This window comes from Anomalospiza imberbis, chromosome 16, assembly GCF_031753505.1.
Source record: "Anomalospiza imberbis isolate Cuckoo-Finch-1a 21T00152 chromosome 16, ASM3175350v1, whole genome shotgun sequence".
Classification (NCBI taxonomy): domain Eukaryota; kingdom Metazoa; phylum Chordata; class Aves; order Passeriformes; family Viduidae; genus Anomalospiza; species Anomalospiza imberbis.
This window is the reverse complement of record NC_089696.1, coordinates 2163303-2177927: the sequence shown is the minus strand read 5'-3', so window position 1 is coordinate 2177927 and position 14625 is coordinate 2163303. Positions and strand designations below refer to the sequence as shown.

The window sequence follows — 14625 nt, the reverse complement described above, 5'->3', positions numbered from 1 at the left end:
TTGTCATCAGATTGGGTCAAATGATGGGGGATCTGGGGATTTTTATTTCCCTGAGGTGGAACCAGGACTGTCACTTGGCAGCCTGCTGGCCAGCAGCTTGCATTTTGTGTCACATCAGGTGCTCTCTCCTGTTCCCCGTGGAGCTGGGTGGGATTTTCTCAGTGATGGGGGTTGAGGGGAGACAAAAGCAGTGAAATGCAGAGGATCCAAGAGGATCCTGCTGTGACTCCAGGGAGCTGTTGTCTTCAGAACAGGCTGGCAGCCTCATCAATTGCAGTTTATTGGCTATCAAAGGCTCTGTGATGAGGGAGGGGTTGAGCAGCTCCAGCTTGGTTATCCAGTCTTTATTGGGATGGATAAAGGATCAGCTGGGTGCTGATCAGCTCACTGCATCACCGTGTGCTCACTTCTGAAGATAGAAGGGTCATCTCAGTTCCTGCCAAAAAAACAAGCTGCATTCTGTCTCCTCCACCCCAAGCTGTGTGGATGTTTTGGATTTCCTGGCGTTTCCTGTTAACCCTGTAGGAGCAGTGAGAACTGGAGATGGGCCTGGAGCTGCCCCTGAGCTTTGTCCCAGCACTCTGAGCACATTGAGGCCTTGCTGGCAGGGTTGTGGTTGTTCTGAGGGGTTGGGTGCTGCCTGTGCTTGTCATCCCTGGCAGGTTTTGGAAGGGGATGAACAATCTTGAAGCCCTGTAGGAACCAGCTGATGGTTTCAGTTTCTCAAACAACCCTGTTGGTAAATTCCCAAGAGTAAATGGGGTTCCCTGAACAGAAGGAGCAAACCCCAGACTTAAACATAAAAGACTTATTGATGCATTTGGATGTTTCCTTAACATGTTCTTGTTGCTTTTCTCTTCTCTTAGATGTGACAGATGAGATGCTGAGCTTCTTCCTCACCCTGTTCCAAGGCCTGAGGGTGCAGATGGGAGTGCCTTTCACTGAGCAGATCATACAGACCTTCCTGAACATGTTCACCAGGTACTGCTCAACCTTGGTCACTTCTTTCTTACCCCTCAGGTTGTTTATCCGAGGAGCTGCTCAGCCAGCTGGTCCCTGTCCCTAAAGTGGGCTGTTTCCAGCCTTTGTGGCCAAACTTTTGTCACATCCCAGGGCTGAATCTGAGCAACACTTCCAAGTCTGGGGAGACCCCATGCACGTTCATCAGTCATACCTGCCATTGTGCAACCCCCAGCTTTCTGGCTGTGTGGGGTGTTGAACGGGACTCTCACATTCCCTCTCCCCAAGGTCTGAGAGTGCCCCCTCACTCATCTTTTGCTGGGGAAGGGGGTCTGTGAACCCTCAGTCACAGCCTCCCTCCCTTCTGTGGCTTCATGTGCATGGCCAGTATTAACTGAGCATTTTTTTACAGGCATCACCTATTTTCCAGTAAACCAGGTGAGCCTCTGGATCTCTGGGAATGTTCCTAATGCCTGTTTGTGTCGCAGGGAGCAGCTGGCAGAGAGCATCCTCCACGAGGGCAGCACGGGCTGCCGGGTGGTGGAGAAGTTCCTGAAGATCCTGCAGGTGGTGGTGCAGGAGCCAGGCCAGGTGTTCAAACCCTTCCTGCCCAGTGTGATCTCCCTGTGCATGGAGCAGGTGTATCCCATCATTGCAGAGGTATTCAGCTCCCAGGGCAGGGAAGGGGAAGGGAAGGCAGTGCTCTGGGGGGTGGTGATGCCTTAAGGAGCTGGAACAGAGGCTAGATGGAGTTAAGAGGAATAAAGTGGATATTTATTGAAGTGCCTTCAAAGGCCACACCCTGGCAGTACCAGAGCTCAGGTCCTACCTGAGCCTGTGCTCTCTGGGCATGGGAAGAGGTGAGAGCTGTCCTGGGACTGGTTTTAAACTACTTGGAAGTCCAGGTCAGGATCTGGGGGTTCTGTGCCACAGCCTTTGGGTGGTTGCCTTGCTCCAGGTGGCTGGAATGGATTTAGCACCCCCCTGATACTGGGAACTGGGAATGGGAGGGATCCCAGCTCCAGTCCAACACAGCCTGGATGTGTTCCCTGCTCTGACAGGGAGGGGAAGCAGAGAACACCCAGTGACAGTGAGGTGTGTCTGGGGAAGCAGCAGCTGGGACAGTGAGTGCCTCCAGCATTGCCACCTACAGCTGCGGGTATCTGCTATTCCCAGCTCACTGCCACTGGGAGTCTCCTTCTCTTTGGACCCATCCTCCACAGTTGTGGCTCTGCCCAGGTGGCTCCAATATGGAAGCAAAAGAGAGAAGACCAAGAGGGCTTGGTCAGGAGATCTCACATTTTTATAGGATTTAGTCCGTTTGCATACAGGAGCCAACTGTCCAATTAACAGCTTCAAATGATGAAGTTTCATCCTCCTGGCTCGCTTGCCCACCCTCCTCTTTTCATGTTGTTTATGCTTTGGGCCTGAAGTTTGAAGAGGTTGTCCTTGAGTCTCCAGCTAGATTAGGATTGTTTTGTCTTCACCCCCCTGTGAAAAGATCCCAATAACACTCAATATAAAGCTAAATGCTGCACACCAAAACGGAACAGAAAAACTTAAACCCCAAGGTATCAGTGGCAGCAGTGAATCTTTGATTTGTCAAGAGCTGCACGTGTGGAGGGAAAACACCCTGTGGGAGAGCAGTCAGTGGGACTGGAAGCAGGGTGGGTGGAGGATTTTGTCAGGGATTTCAAGAGAAGCTAAAATTAGGGAGGTGGTCAAAGCAGGGGGTACAGCTCAGAGTCAGGGATGTGTTTTCAGCATGATCCTCCAGCTGCTGGGTCTGGTGCTCCCTTAGAAGTGCTTTGATGCTTGGCTGCAAAGCCCTGGGTGGGTGGGATGCAGGGGTGGGGTGGGATCCCAGCAGAGGAGCCTGCCCTGAGCTCTGTCCCCTCTCCTGGCAGCGCTCATCCCCCGATGTGAAAGCAGAGCTGTTTGAGCTGCTCTTCCGGGTGCTGCACCACAACTGGAGGTACTTCTTCAAATCCAGTGTGCTGGCCAGTGTCCAGAGGGGAGTGGCAGAGGAGCAGATGGAGAACGAAGCCCAGTTCAGTGCCATCATGCAGGTAACTCTCCTTTCCCACCATTGCCCAGAGCCTGTCCTGCAGGGGAGCACTGAACATGGAATCACAGAATCATCAAGGTTGGAAAAGCCTCTAAGATGGAGTCCAGTCATTCCCCCAGCACTGCCAAGGCCACCATTAAACATGTCCCCAAGTGCCACATCCACACAGCTTTTAAATCCCTGCAGGGACTCCCCCACTGCCCTGGGCAGCTGTGCCAGTGCCTGACCACCCTTCCCATGAAGGAATTCTCCCAATATCCAACTTAAACCTCCCCTGGCACAGCTTGAGGCCTTTTCCTCTCCTCCTGTCCCTGTTCCCTGGGAGCAGAGCCCAACCCCCCCGGCTGTCCCCTCCTGTCAGGAGCTGTGCAGAGCCACAAGGTCCCCCCTGAGCCTCCTTTTCTCCAGGCTGAGCCCCTTTCCAGCTCCCTCAGCCCCTCCTGGTGCTCCAGCCCCTTCCCAGCTCTGTTCCCTTCCCTGGACACGCTCCAGCCCCTCAGGGCTTTGTTCTTGTGAGGGTCCCACATGGGCACATGTGGGTGATGGGTTTAGATGAGCTTGAGTGAGGTTTTGCCTCCCCAAACTGCTGAAAATGAAAGCTGCTGAGGAGTAACCCAGCTGCTGAGCTCACAAGGTACAGAGCCATGCAGGCTTGAGGAAGGAATGATGATTCCTTTGCAAGCCTCTTCCTGCAGTAAAAATACATTACTGCCACTGACCCATTTAATTCTGAGTGTTGTGATTGGCACTGGGAAGAGCTGCTAGTGCTGGGAAGTTTTCCTGAGTGTCTTTTGCTTTCCATGGACTTGAGTACTGTACCCTGGGCCCTGGTGGGGGAGGGTCCTTGGGGTAACACCTGAAAGGCTTTGGCCTGGGGAATAGAGAATTATGGAATGGTTTGGGTTGAAAAGAACTTAAAGCCCATCCAGTGCCACCCCTGCCATGTCCAGGGACACCTCCCACTGTCCCAGGCTGCTCCAAGCCCCATCCAACCTGGCCTTGGGCACTGCCAGGGATCCAGGGGCAGCCACAGCTGCTCTGGGCACCCTGTGCCAGGGCCTGCCCACCCTCCCAGGGAACAATTCCTTCCTAATCTCCCATCCATCCCTGCCCTCTGGCAGTGGGAAGCCATTCCCTGTGTCCTGTCCCTCCATCCCTTGTCCCCAGTCCCTCCCCAGCTCTCCTGGAACCCCTTGAGGCACTGGAAGACAGGGACAGAAATGTGCACAGAGCCAGCTCCAACCTTCTCAGGTAGGGATATTGGAATTTTTAAGAATAACAGACAGTGTTCCATGTGTTAGTTCAGTCAGATCTGGCCAGATGAGTTCCTTTGCAATTCCTAGATCACCTTAGTCTGCAGCTGGGAGGACTTTGGGAGAGTTTCCCCATGGTGGAGTGCCTGGAGAAACTGGGTCCCCTGTGGTGCACATGTGGAGAGGGAGCTCTTGCACTGACATAAAGTGGGTCATGTTCCTCTCTGGTCTTCCCTTCTCCTGCCACCTTTTGGTGTCAATGAAGCCCAGGCTGGTTCCTGTGCATGGCTGTCCAAGCATCTCTTTCACCTGCTGTAGCTCTGTAACACTTCCAAACTCTCTTGAATGCCTCATTCTGGAAGATATTCATGTAATAATCTCAGTTCAGGCTGGGTGACAATACTCCACTGCTTGTTTTGCTCCTTGGCTCTTGTTGCTCTGATACAAAACTCTTACTTCATGCTCTGTAAGTGTTCCCACAGCCAGGGCTTTGTGTGGGGGATATGAATAGTTTCTATGCTGATTTCCACCTGAGATCTAAGGCCAGAACTGGCTCAGTCTTGATGGGATCTGGGTCATTTTTGTCCATTTGACAATAAATGGGTCATGTGGGAGAATAAACTCCTCTGTTCACAATGCCTTGAAGAGGAGCTGTTAAAATCCTGCTGTCTCTGTACAGAGCTGACCTCACCCACCTTAATCCCCTGTACAGTGTTTCGGAGGTGTTCAGGGTGGAAAAGAGGTTTGATCACACACTCTGCAGCCCTGCCAGACCAGCTCAGGCTCCAGCAGGTTTTGTTCTGGGCTCTTCACTGCACAGGCTCTCAGGGCCCATCTCCAAATCCTAAAGCAGGGCAGTGGCATCTGCTTGGGCTCCTGGCTGAGACTGAGCGCCCACCCTGCGCTGTGTCCTGGTCTGTTCCCCCACACTGTGGTGCCTTAGGTGACATCCCTGAGGAGCAGCCCTACCCTTCCTGAGCAGCCTGCCTGCCCAGGGAGCTGGGCTCAGCATCCCTGGCCCTCTGCAGTGCCAGCTTGGCCTGCCTGTTCCCAGTGGAGGCAGTTAGCAGCTGCTCTGCAGGGATATGCCCATGTTCCCACCAAAATGTCATCCCCATGGATCTGCTGGCAGCACAGGTGATCTGAACACCTGCCTGTCTCTTGTTAGCTTGCTGCACTGAGGCTGCCAGGGGTTTGTCCTGGTGTCAGGGTGAAAATGCTGTTGTTTTGCCTGGCAGCTCTGATGTTTGTGGTGGTCTCCATCCCTTTCCTCCCACTGTGCTTTGTTCCCAGGCATTTGGCCAGTCTTTCCTGCAGCCTGACATTCACCTGTTCAAGCAGAACCTCTTCTACCTGGAGACACTGAACACAAAGCAGAAGCTGTACCACAAGGTGGGTCCTACCTGAGCCTGTGCTCTCTGGGCATGGGAAGAGGTGAGAGCTGTCCTGGGACTGGTTTTAAACTACTTGGAAGTCCAGGTCAGGATCTGGGGGTTCTGTGCCACAGCCTTTGGGTGGTTGCCTTGCTCCAGGTGGCTGGAATGGATTTACCACCCCCCTGATACTGGGAACTGAGAATGGGAGGGATCCCAGCTCCAGTCCAACACAGCCTGGATGTGTTCCCTGCTCTGACAGGGAGGGGAAGCAGAGAACACCCAGTGACAGTGAGGTGTGTCTGGGGAAGCAGCAGCTGGGACAGTGAGTGCCTCCAGCATTGCCACCTGGGCAGCTGCGGGTATCTGCTATTCCCAGCTCACTGCCACTGGGAGTCTCCTTCTCTTTGGACCCATCCTCCAGGCCCTGTAACCTACCCCTAGCTACTGCCATGGAGGATTAAATCTGGAATCCAGGGAATCTGGTCAGCCTGGGAAAGCAAAGCTTGCAGTTTCTCATCTGTGGTCACACCTGAAGGGCAGCCCTTTGTGTTCACAGGTGCCTGGGCCAGACTTTAGTCCTCTGGCCAGATTCCCTGGCTCCCAAGAGCACTGTGCAGGGAATACCTGGCTGGAATTGGAGTGGACTTGATGCTGGTGGCTTTGCCAATGCCTAAAACTTGGGTCAGAGCATGGAATCATGGAATGGTTTGGTCTGGGTGGGACTGTAATGCTGATTTATTTTTAACACCCTGCCATGGGCAGGGACACCTTCCACTGTCCCAGGCTGCTCCAAGCCCTGTCCAGCCTGGCCTTGGGCACTGCCAGGGATCCAGGGGCAGCCACAGCTGCTCTGGGCACCCTGTGCCAGGGCCTCCTCACCCTGCCAGGGAACAATTCCTTCCCAATATCCCATCCATCCCTGCCCTCTGGCAGTGGGAAGCCATTCCCTGTGTCCTGTCCCTCCATCCATCGTCCCCAGTCCCTCTCCAGCTCTCCTGGAGCCCCTTTAGGTCCTGGAAGGGGCTCTGAGCTCTCTCTGATGCCCCAAACCATGAGGTAAGTGTGGCCAAATGTAGTGTTAACTTTAAAGCTGATACTAATTAAGCTTATTTTAGCCATTTTTGATCTGGCTTGGCTTAGAAAATCATCTCAGTGCTCAGCAGAGTTTGCAGATGCTCTGAAGCGTGGCTGCTGTGTCCTTGCTGGATTTGTCCTCCTGTGGGAGGAGTGAAGTCCCCTAACCTTGTGCCCCTCTCCCTGTGCAGAAGATCTTCAGGACCACGATGCTGTTCCAGTTTGTGAACGTGCTGCTGCAGGTGCTGGTGCACAAGTCCCACGACCTGCTGCAGGAGGAGATCGGCATCGCCACCTACAACATGGCCTCGGTGGACTTCGATGGCTTCTACTCCGCCTTCCTGCCCGAGTTCCTGGCCAGCTGCGACGGCGTGGACTCCAACCAGAAGAACGTGCTGGGGAGGAATTTCAAAATGGACAGGGTAAGGAGGGGCCTGCAGCATTGTGGTGTTCCTGGGATGCACAATGCTCCCCCGGAACATGCTGGGAATGTCTCCAGGCAATGCCTTTTGTTCCCAACACTTCGTTCTCAGCAGTCCCCAGCCAGGCATTTCTCAGTGCAGGTAGCAGAGCTGCCATCACCCCTCAGGCTGCAGGATGCTGTGGGAGTCAGGGAATGTGTTTCCTGGAGGAAAGTTTCATTGGACTAGGCTGATGTGTTCCCAAGTGGGATGCTCAGATCCTTGCCTAAATCTCGCTCCAGCTGCTGGCCAGATGTTTGAGGGTTAGAGTAAGGACAGCAGAGTACCTGCACAGGCTCACAATTCCTGCAAACCCCTCATGTGTGGGAAGGAAATGTGTGGAACATCATGGCAGAGCAGCAGGTTCTGGCTTCCATTTACTGAGGGTTATCCTTAGAGTGCTCCTTCTCCTGAGGGAGGGGATGGGAATTTGAGAACGAGGATGAAGATAGGAATGGAACCCTGGGGGAATTGCCTGGCTCTTGAAGGTTCTTCAGGAATATCAGCCTTTGTTAGAGAGTGTGTGACACCCTGGAGCTTTGGTAGGAGAGCAGCAAGGAATTAGTGCTGCATCTGGCCATGGAGCCAGGCTGGGAGAGCTGGGGGAGAGATGGATCCAGGGAGAGCTCAGAGCCCCTTCCAGGGCCTGAAGGGGCTCCAGGAGAGCTGGAGAGGGACTGGGGACGAGGGATGGAGGGACAGGACACAGGGAATGGCTTCCCACTGCCAGAGGTCAGGGATGGATGGGATATTGGGAAGGAATTGTTCCCTGGCAGGGTGGGCAGGCCCTGGCACAGGGTGCCCAGAGCAGCTGTGGCTGCCCCTGGATCCCTGGCAGTGTCCAAGGCCAGGCTGGATGGGGCTTGGAGCCACCTGGGATAGTGGAAGGTGTCCCTGGACATGGCAGGGGTGGCACTGGATCAGTTTTAAGGCCCTTCCCAACCCAGACCATTCCATGATTCCATGACCATTCCTCTGGGGCCTCGCTGCCCAGTGAGAAGCTGGAGATGGGAGCAGAGCCTGGATCCCTGCAGTCAGCTCTGAAACCATCTGTGCCCCAGAAACTGGAGTTCCCTGGGCTCAGAGTGAGTCGGGGCGGATCTGTTCACGTGTGAACACCCACTGGGTGTGTGTGCCCCTCTCGGTCCCTCTCTGCTGCCCGCTGCGAGATGCTCCCAGCAGCTGTTGTTCTGTCCCTTGCAGGACCTGCCCTCGTTCACACAGAACGTGCACAGGCTGGTGAACGACCTGCGCTATTACAGACTGTGCAACGACAGCCTGCCCCCGGGGACTGTGAAGTTATAGTGACTGCACTGGACACCCGCCCTCGCAGGGCACAGCCCCGTGTCCCGGTTCGCCACCGCCCCCTCTCCTCTCCTCTCCTCTCCTCCCGTCCCGGGCCGTGCCGGCGCTGCGGGCCGGGCTCCTGCCCGCGGCCACGCCCTGGATTCACCGCGCTCCACCGCTTCCTTTGAGTTCTCCCTGCCCAGCCCGAGGCCGCAGCAGGAGCCAGCAGGATGTGTCTTAATGCCCACCCCCGGGGCATCCCGACTCTCGGGAAATCCCTCTCCCGGGGCTTTCCCTCTGCTCCTGTAGCACTTTGTTGCATCTGGAGGTGTCTGGAGAGATCATGACCGTATCAAACACGAGGCAGAAGCGCCAAAGACCACTTCAGACATTCGTACCTTCGTGTCATTCCACCTTCCTGCCCCGCCCAGCTCTCGGAGGAGGAGTCTCCTGACGTTGGGACTGGTTTGGCACTTCTGTCACTCCCTTTGTTTTTAAATTGCCTTGAAAACCTCCCCGATGTTGGCGGGGATTTAGAGACTTTTTTGGGTTTTTTTTTTAAACGTTTTCTCATCATTCCATTGTGATACTAAAACAACATGCTTAATGGGAATAAAGTGCTTACTTTGTTGTTTTAAATAACTTGGGGCTGGGTTAGTTTCCCTCTAGGTCATTTTGTAAATGAACACGCAGTGATCCACAGCTTTTCCCAGGATCAGGAATGAGGAGCAGCCAACAAGGATCCCAACAAGTCCAGCAGCTCCTGGAAGGTGCAAATCAGTGGTGACTTCTTCTTCTGCTGTCTCCTCATTGTTCTCCTCCTGTGTTTCCTGTTGTGGTGATCCATTCATTCCCTCCAGCACACTTGTCTGAATCGATCATGAAGTGCCTGCAGGAAGAAATGCCCCATTCCCAGGGAGCCTGGAGCTGAAGTTCACCCTCTGCCCAGTGACCCAGTAGAGGCACCTGGTAAAATCCCAGACACCAGTCAGGCAGGAGCAGATTGTGCGGGGCTTGTGAATCTCTGCTCATGCAGCTGGGAATGATTTCTTTTTCCTGAGGTCTCTGGTCAGGAAGCAGTATTTTATCAGTCCTAATTTTTATATCTAATAGATTCAGTTTGAGAGGAACTTCTCACAGGGGCATGGAGTGACAGGACAAGGGGAAATGGCCTTAGGCTGAATGGTGGCAGGGACAGATGGGGTGTTGGAAAGGAATTGTTCCCTGGGATCATGGGCAGGCCCTGGCACAGGGTGCCCAGAGCAGCTGTGGCTGCCTCTGGATCCCTGGAAATGTCCAAGGCCAGGCTGGACAGGGCTTGGAGCACCCTGGGATGGTGGAAGGTGTCCGTGGACATGGCAGGGGGTGGGGTGGGATGAGCTTTAAGTTCCCTTCCAACCCAAACCATTCCATGATTCTGTGGAATCAGTCTTAATTCCCTGTGGTTAAGTGGGCAGCTGCAGTGGCAGGAGCAGCACCAGGCTCTGGGAAGGGAGCACTCCTGGAGTTGTTCTCCTGGGAATGTTTGGAGATGTGGGTGTGCTGTGGCTGCACCTGGACAGCTGGGAGGTGAGCTGGAGCGTGGCAGCACTTCCTCCATGGTTCCTCTGTTTCAGTTTTGTGGACAAGTCCCTTCCCTGTGCCCGTTTGTCATGGGGAGATGATGGATGCTGTTTGGATAATCTGTGCCATCCCTGCATCCAGGCTCTGAACTGGCACCAGCTGCATGTTTGGGCTCCCTTCCCTGGAGCAGAGTCCAAATGCCCAGGATGTGCCTCACCTGCTGCAGCCTGTGCAGGTGAGGGCAGAGCTGCCTCCAGAGGGGTGAGGGAAGGGGAGCGATGGTCTGCGCCCAGCCTTCCCGAGCTCCCTGCCAGCCACTCCTGGAGTAACACTTGGAGTGCCCCTGTGTGCATGTGAAACTTGGAGTCCTTGTTGTTCCTGCTGGTGACGGTGCGTGAGCACCCAGTGTGGAGTCCAGACCTGGCCCTGCAGCCTGGCCCTGCTCCTGAGCTCTTCCTGGGCACTCAGCAGCCCTGCCCTGCCCTGGGCTGCCCTGGGGGACACGGGAAGCTGGCAGCCACCTCCTCCACCACTTCCTGGCTGTGGCTCCCTTTGGGGCTGAAGGGATTTCATCCCAGCACAGCTCTCCAGGCTCAAGCTGCTTCTTGGCTTGACAGAAGGTTGAAAATACAAGATTTTCCCTTGGTCAATGCCAGCAGCTGCTGCGTGGCCAAAGCCCAGGCTCCAATCTGCCACCCCTTGTCCTAAAACCTCTTCCCTTTTGCCACCCTTCTGTCCTGTTCCCCCTGGCCTGGCAGACCCTGGAGAGGGGCCTTTCCCCACCCCCAGCCCCTTATTTGGGGCCAGAAAGTCTCTCTTCCACAACCTGTTGAATCCATTTGCCCGTGGGAAGGCACTGGGGTGTTTTTTGCCATGATGCAGGTCCCCAGAGCCCCCCCAGCTCTGGCAGGGATTGTGTTCCCCCACTCCCTGTGCCTTGGGAAGGCAGGGTGGTAACAGGGACAGTGGGATCAAGCCCAGCCCTCAGCTTGTTTGTGTGCCTTCAGGATACTCCTCAGTCCTTCAAATCAGCACAGTTTGGGAAACAGGCTCCAAGCAGCCAGGCTTTTCCGTGAACCTCTCAGGCTGCTCTCCCATGAGGTGTCTGTGAGTGCAGGCAAGCCCAGTACAGAGTGATTTCCCAAACTGGAGTCTGGAATGGGGCTTGGAGAAGTGAGCAGAGGGGCTCCCACCTGAGCAGTTCCTCTGCCCCCAGGGCCTTGCACCCCTTCCCCGGCACCCCCTGTGCCCAGGGCAGGTCCGTGCCCCACAGGGGGACACTGCCCTGGCTGCTGCCGGGGCTGGCACTGCCTTGTGCCCCAGCTCAGCCTGGCATGGGCTGACCCAGCCTCTCCCTGCCTGCTGAATCGAGGACAAAGCAGGGGGCAGGTTTGGATCCTGGCAGGGTCTGGCTCCCCTCGGGACGGGTGTGGGCTGTGCTCCCACCCTGGCAGGGCTTGGGATTCCAAACCGGGATGTTCCGTGTCAGGATGCTCCGTGCTGGAATGCTCTGGATGGGGAGGATGCTCCGTCCCGGGATATCCCGAGCAGGCGCGGCGGCCTTTAAGGGGAGGGACGGAAGCCTGACCCGTCCCCGGGCTCGGCCGGGCCCTTAAAGCCTCCGCAGACCGACCGAGCCCGGGCCCGACCCGCCGGGGCCGCCATGGGTTCCCTGGGGCGCTGCCTGGCCCGGAGCCTCCCGCGGGGGCAGCCGGGCCCGAGTCCCCCCGGACCCCGCTGCTACGGCTCCGGTGAGACACGGCCCCGTCCCTGTCCTGCCCCTGGGGACCCTGTCCCCACCCCCATCGTGCCCCTGGGGACCCTGTCCCCACCCCTGCTCCAGAGGACCCGGTCCCCATCCCTGGGGGCCTTCAGCTCCTTCCCCGTCCTGCCCTGGGGACCCTTTGCTCATCCCCGTCCTGCCCCTGGGGACCCTTTGCTCATCCCCGTCCTGCCCCTGGGGGCCCTTTCGTCATCCCCATCCTGTCCCCGGTCCCCTGCTTGTGCTGTTCCCCCCCTGTCTCCTCGGTGCCCCATCCCCTCGCAGTGTCCCCGGTCGCTCCGTGCCGGGCGGGTGGCGGCTCACGGGCTCCTGCCACCCCTCTGTGGGGCTGGTCGGTGCCAGGCTCTGCTGTCCCCAGCCCCGTGTGCCGGGATGGGGCAGAGGCCGGAGCTGGCGCTCCCTGAAGGTCCCGAGGGGTTCAGTGTCCCCAGGATGTGTTGGGGGACCCCGGTGCAGGGGACAGGGCAGGACCCTGGCAAAGCCGAGCCGTGCTCAGCAGTGCCCGGGACGCGGGTGAGCTGGTGGGCTCGGTTTGTCCGGTTCTGTCCCCGCCAGCACCGGGGCCACCCGGCCCCGCAGCTCGGGACGAATCCCCGAAGCCCGGGATTGGCAGTGAAGTGTCCTCTCTCCCTCTCTCTTCCCCTCCTTCCTGTCCCCTCTGTCCCTCCAGCGGACGGGATGCACCGTCCCCTGGGGGCTTCTGTCCCCTCCTGCGGCGCAGCTGCGGCAGGGCCAGCGGCGGGTGGGACCCTGTTGTCCCACGGGTGACAGCGGGGCCGGACCCTGCCGTCCCTCGGTCACCGATTTTCTCCTCCAGCAGCGGAGCGCCGTGACCGGGCGGGGGGAAGGCCCCGGGGCCAGGCAGGGGACAGTCCCCAGCACGGGGACACGGCACAGACATGGCTGGCTTGAAGGCTATTTCCTGGCCACGGACACGTCCCCAACACCCGTCAGGGCTTTATGGCACGTCCCCACCAGCCTGAGAGGCACAGCTTGGCCAGGGGACACGCCCCAGGATGGGATGGGAATGGGGACAGGGATGGGGACAGCGATGAGGGCGGGCTCCCATCGGCAGCCTCGGGGCCGAGTACACCCCGTGGTGCGGCGGGGACAGCTCGGGGCCCTGCTGCCACCGGTGGTCCTGTGTCCCGCGGTGGTGACAGTGACCCGCGGGCCCCGCGCAGCCCCCGCGGCGCTGCAGGAGAAGACGCTGCTGGTGGCCAAGCCGGACGCGGTGCAGCGGCGGCTGCTCGGGGACATCATCCAGCGCTTCGAGCGCCGCGGCTTCAAGCTGGTTGCCATGAAACTGCTCCAGGTAGCCGGGCCCGCGGGGAACGCTGCTCCGGAGCCGGGAGCGGCGGTGGCCGGGGAACACTGCCCGGGTGTCACTGTCGCCGCCGCTGCCTCAGGCGGACCGGAGGCTCGTGGAGCAGCACTACGAGCAGCTGCGGCTGAAGCCCTTCTACCCCGCGCTCGTCGCCTACATGACCTCGGGGCCGGTGGTGGCCATGGTGAGGGGGCAGCCCGGGGGCGCCGGGGGGCGCGGGGGCGCGGGGGACTCAGCTGTCCCTGTCCCGCAGGTGTGGGAGGGCTACGACGTGGTGCGGTGCACGCGGGCCATGGTTGGGGACAGCCGCGCCGTGGGGACAATCCGGGGGGACCTCAGCGTGCACATCACCAGGTAGGGCCGGGGGAGCGGGACCCCGGGGCCGTGGCACCGTCCCCATCCCTGTCCCCTCGCAGGAACGTGGTCCATGCCAGCGACTCCGTGGAGACGGCGCAGCGGGAGATCGGCTTCTGGTTCCAGCGGGACGAGCTGGTGGCGTGGGACAGCAGGGACAGGGACAACATCTACGGGCCCTAGCGTCGGACCGAGCAGGGCAACCCCGCCCCCAATAAACCCCGGTGCCCCCAGCTCTGACTCCGGTCTTCTCTCTTGGATGTCACCAGGATGCTCTGGGAGGCACTGGGAATGTCCCCAGAGGACACTGGGGTGGCACTGGGAGACACTGGGATGTCCCTGCAGAGGCACTGGGAAGCTCTGGGAGGCCCAGGGATGTCACTGGGAGACTGGGGTGATACTGGGAAGCTCTGGGAGGCACTGGGGTGGTACTGAGAAACCCTAAAAGACCCTGGGCTGTTCCTGGGGAGTTCTGGGGCTGTACTGGGATGTCACTGGTACATCCGTGGGAGGTACTGGTTGGTACTGGGAAGCTCTGGGATGTCACTGGTACATCCGTGGGAGGTACTGGTTGGTACTGGGAAGCTCTGGGATGTCACTGGTACATCCATGGAAGGTACTGGTTGGTACTGGGAAGCTCTGGGATGTCACTGGGATGTCCCTGGAAGGTACTGGTTGGTACTGGGAAGCTCTGGGATGTCACTGGTACATCCGTGGAAGGTACTGGTTGGTACTGGGAAGCTCTGGGATGGCACTGGTACATCCGTGGAAGGTACTGGTTGGTACTGGGAAGCTCTGGGATGTCACTGGGATGTCCCTGGAAGCTCTGGGGTGGTACTGGGAGACTCTGAGAAGCTCTGGGTGTCCATGGACTGTTCCTGGGGGGCACTGGATCGGTATTGGGAAGCTCTGGGATGAACTGGGATGTCCCTGGGAGCACTGGAACTGTGCTGGGAGGCCCTGTGAGGAACTGGGCTGTGCCGGGGGGGCTGCAGGTGACGGGAAGAGACCGGGATGGGGTCTGAGCTGTAAAACTGAGGGCTCCGTGCGACACCGCGACACCACTGGGAAGCACCGGGACACCGCTGGGTGGCACTGGGACACCACTGAGAGGTTCTG

General features: G+C 58.0%; 3 protein-coding genes across 4 annotated transcripts in view; 2 read left to right on the top strand and 1 right to left on the bottom strand.

Moving 5' to 3' along the window:
• The window catches only part of XPO6 (exportin 6), a 60272-nt gene extending 51709 nt beyond the window's left edge, over positions 1-8563 (top strand). For both annotated transcript variants that reach the window (XM_068206495.1, XM_068206494.1), the window contains 6 exons: positions 867-981; positions 1449-1620; positions 2868-3029; positions 5575-5673; positions 6923-7153; positions 8396-8563. In XM_068206495.1, the coding sequence (XP_068062596.1) occupies positions 867-981; positions 1449-1620; positions 2868-3029; positions 5575-5673; positions 6923-7153; positions 8396-8497 (881 nt within the window). In that variant the 3' untranslated portion in view covers positions 8498-8563. The remainder of the gene's footprint in view (positions 1-866; positions 982-1448; positions 1621-2867; positions 3030-5574; positions 5674-6922; positions 7154-8395) is intronic.
• The window catches only part of WDR24 (WD repeat domain 24), a 249235-nt gene that overhangs the window by 18683 nt on the left and 215927 nt on the right, over positions 1-14625 (bottom strand). The window lies entirely within an intron of this gene.
• Positions 9874-13889, top strand: NME4 (NME/NM23 nucleoside diphosphate kinase 4). The gene is made up of 5 exons (XM_068206539.1): positions 9874-11793; positions 13010-13140; positions 13235-13336; positions 13406-13506; positions 13569-13889. Exons 1-5 carry the CDS (start codon positions 11706-11708, stop codon positions 13687-13689), a joined length of 543 nt encoding a protein of 180 aa, XP_068062640.1. The 5' UTR covers positions 9874-11705; the 3' UTR covers positions 13690-13889.

Excerpts from the sequence above, each read along its gene's own strand:
- NME4 (XM_068206539.1), top strand. The coding sequence starts at position 11,706 with ATGGGTTCCCTGGGGCGCTGCCTGGCCCGGAGCCTCCCGCGGGGGCAG. Across the intron at positions 11,794-13,009 it reads ACCCCGCTGCTACGGCTCCG|CCCCCGCGGCGCTGCAGGAG; the intron begins GTGAGACACGGC and ends GGCCCCGCGCAG. Across the intron at positions 13,337-13,405 it reads CGGGGCCGGTGGTGGCCATG|GTGTGGGAGGGCTACGACGT; the intron begins GTGAGGGGGCAG and ends CCTGTCCCGCAG.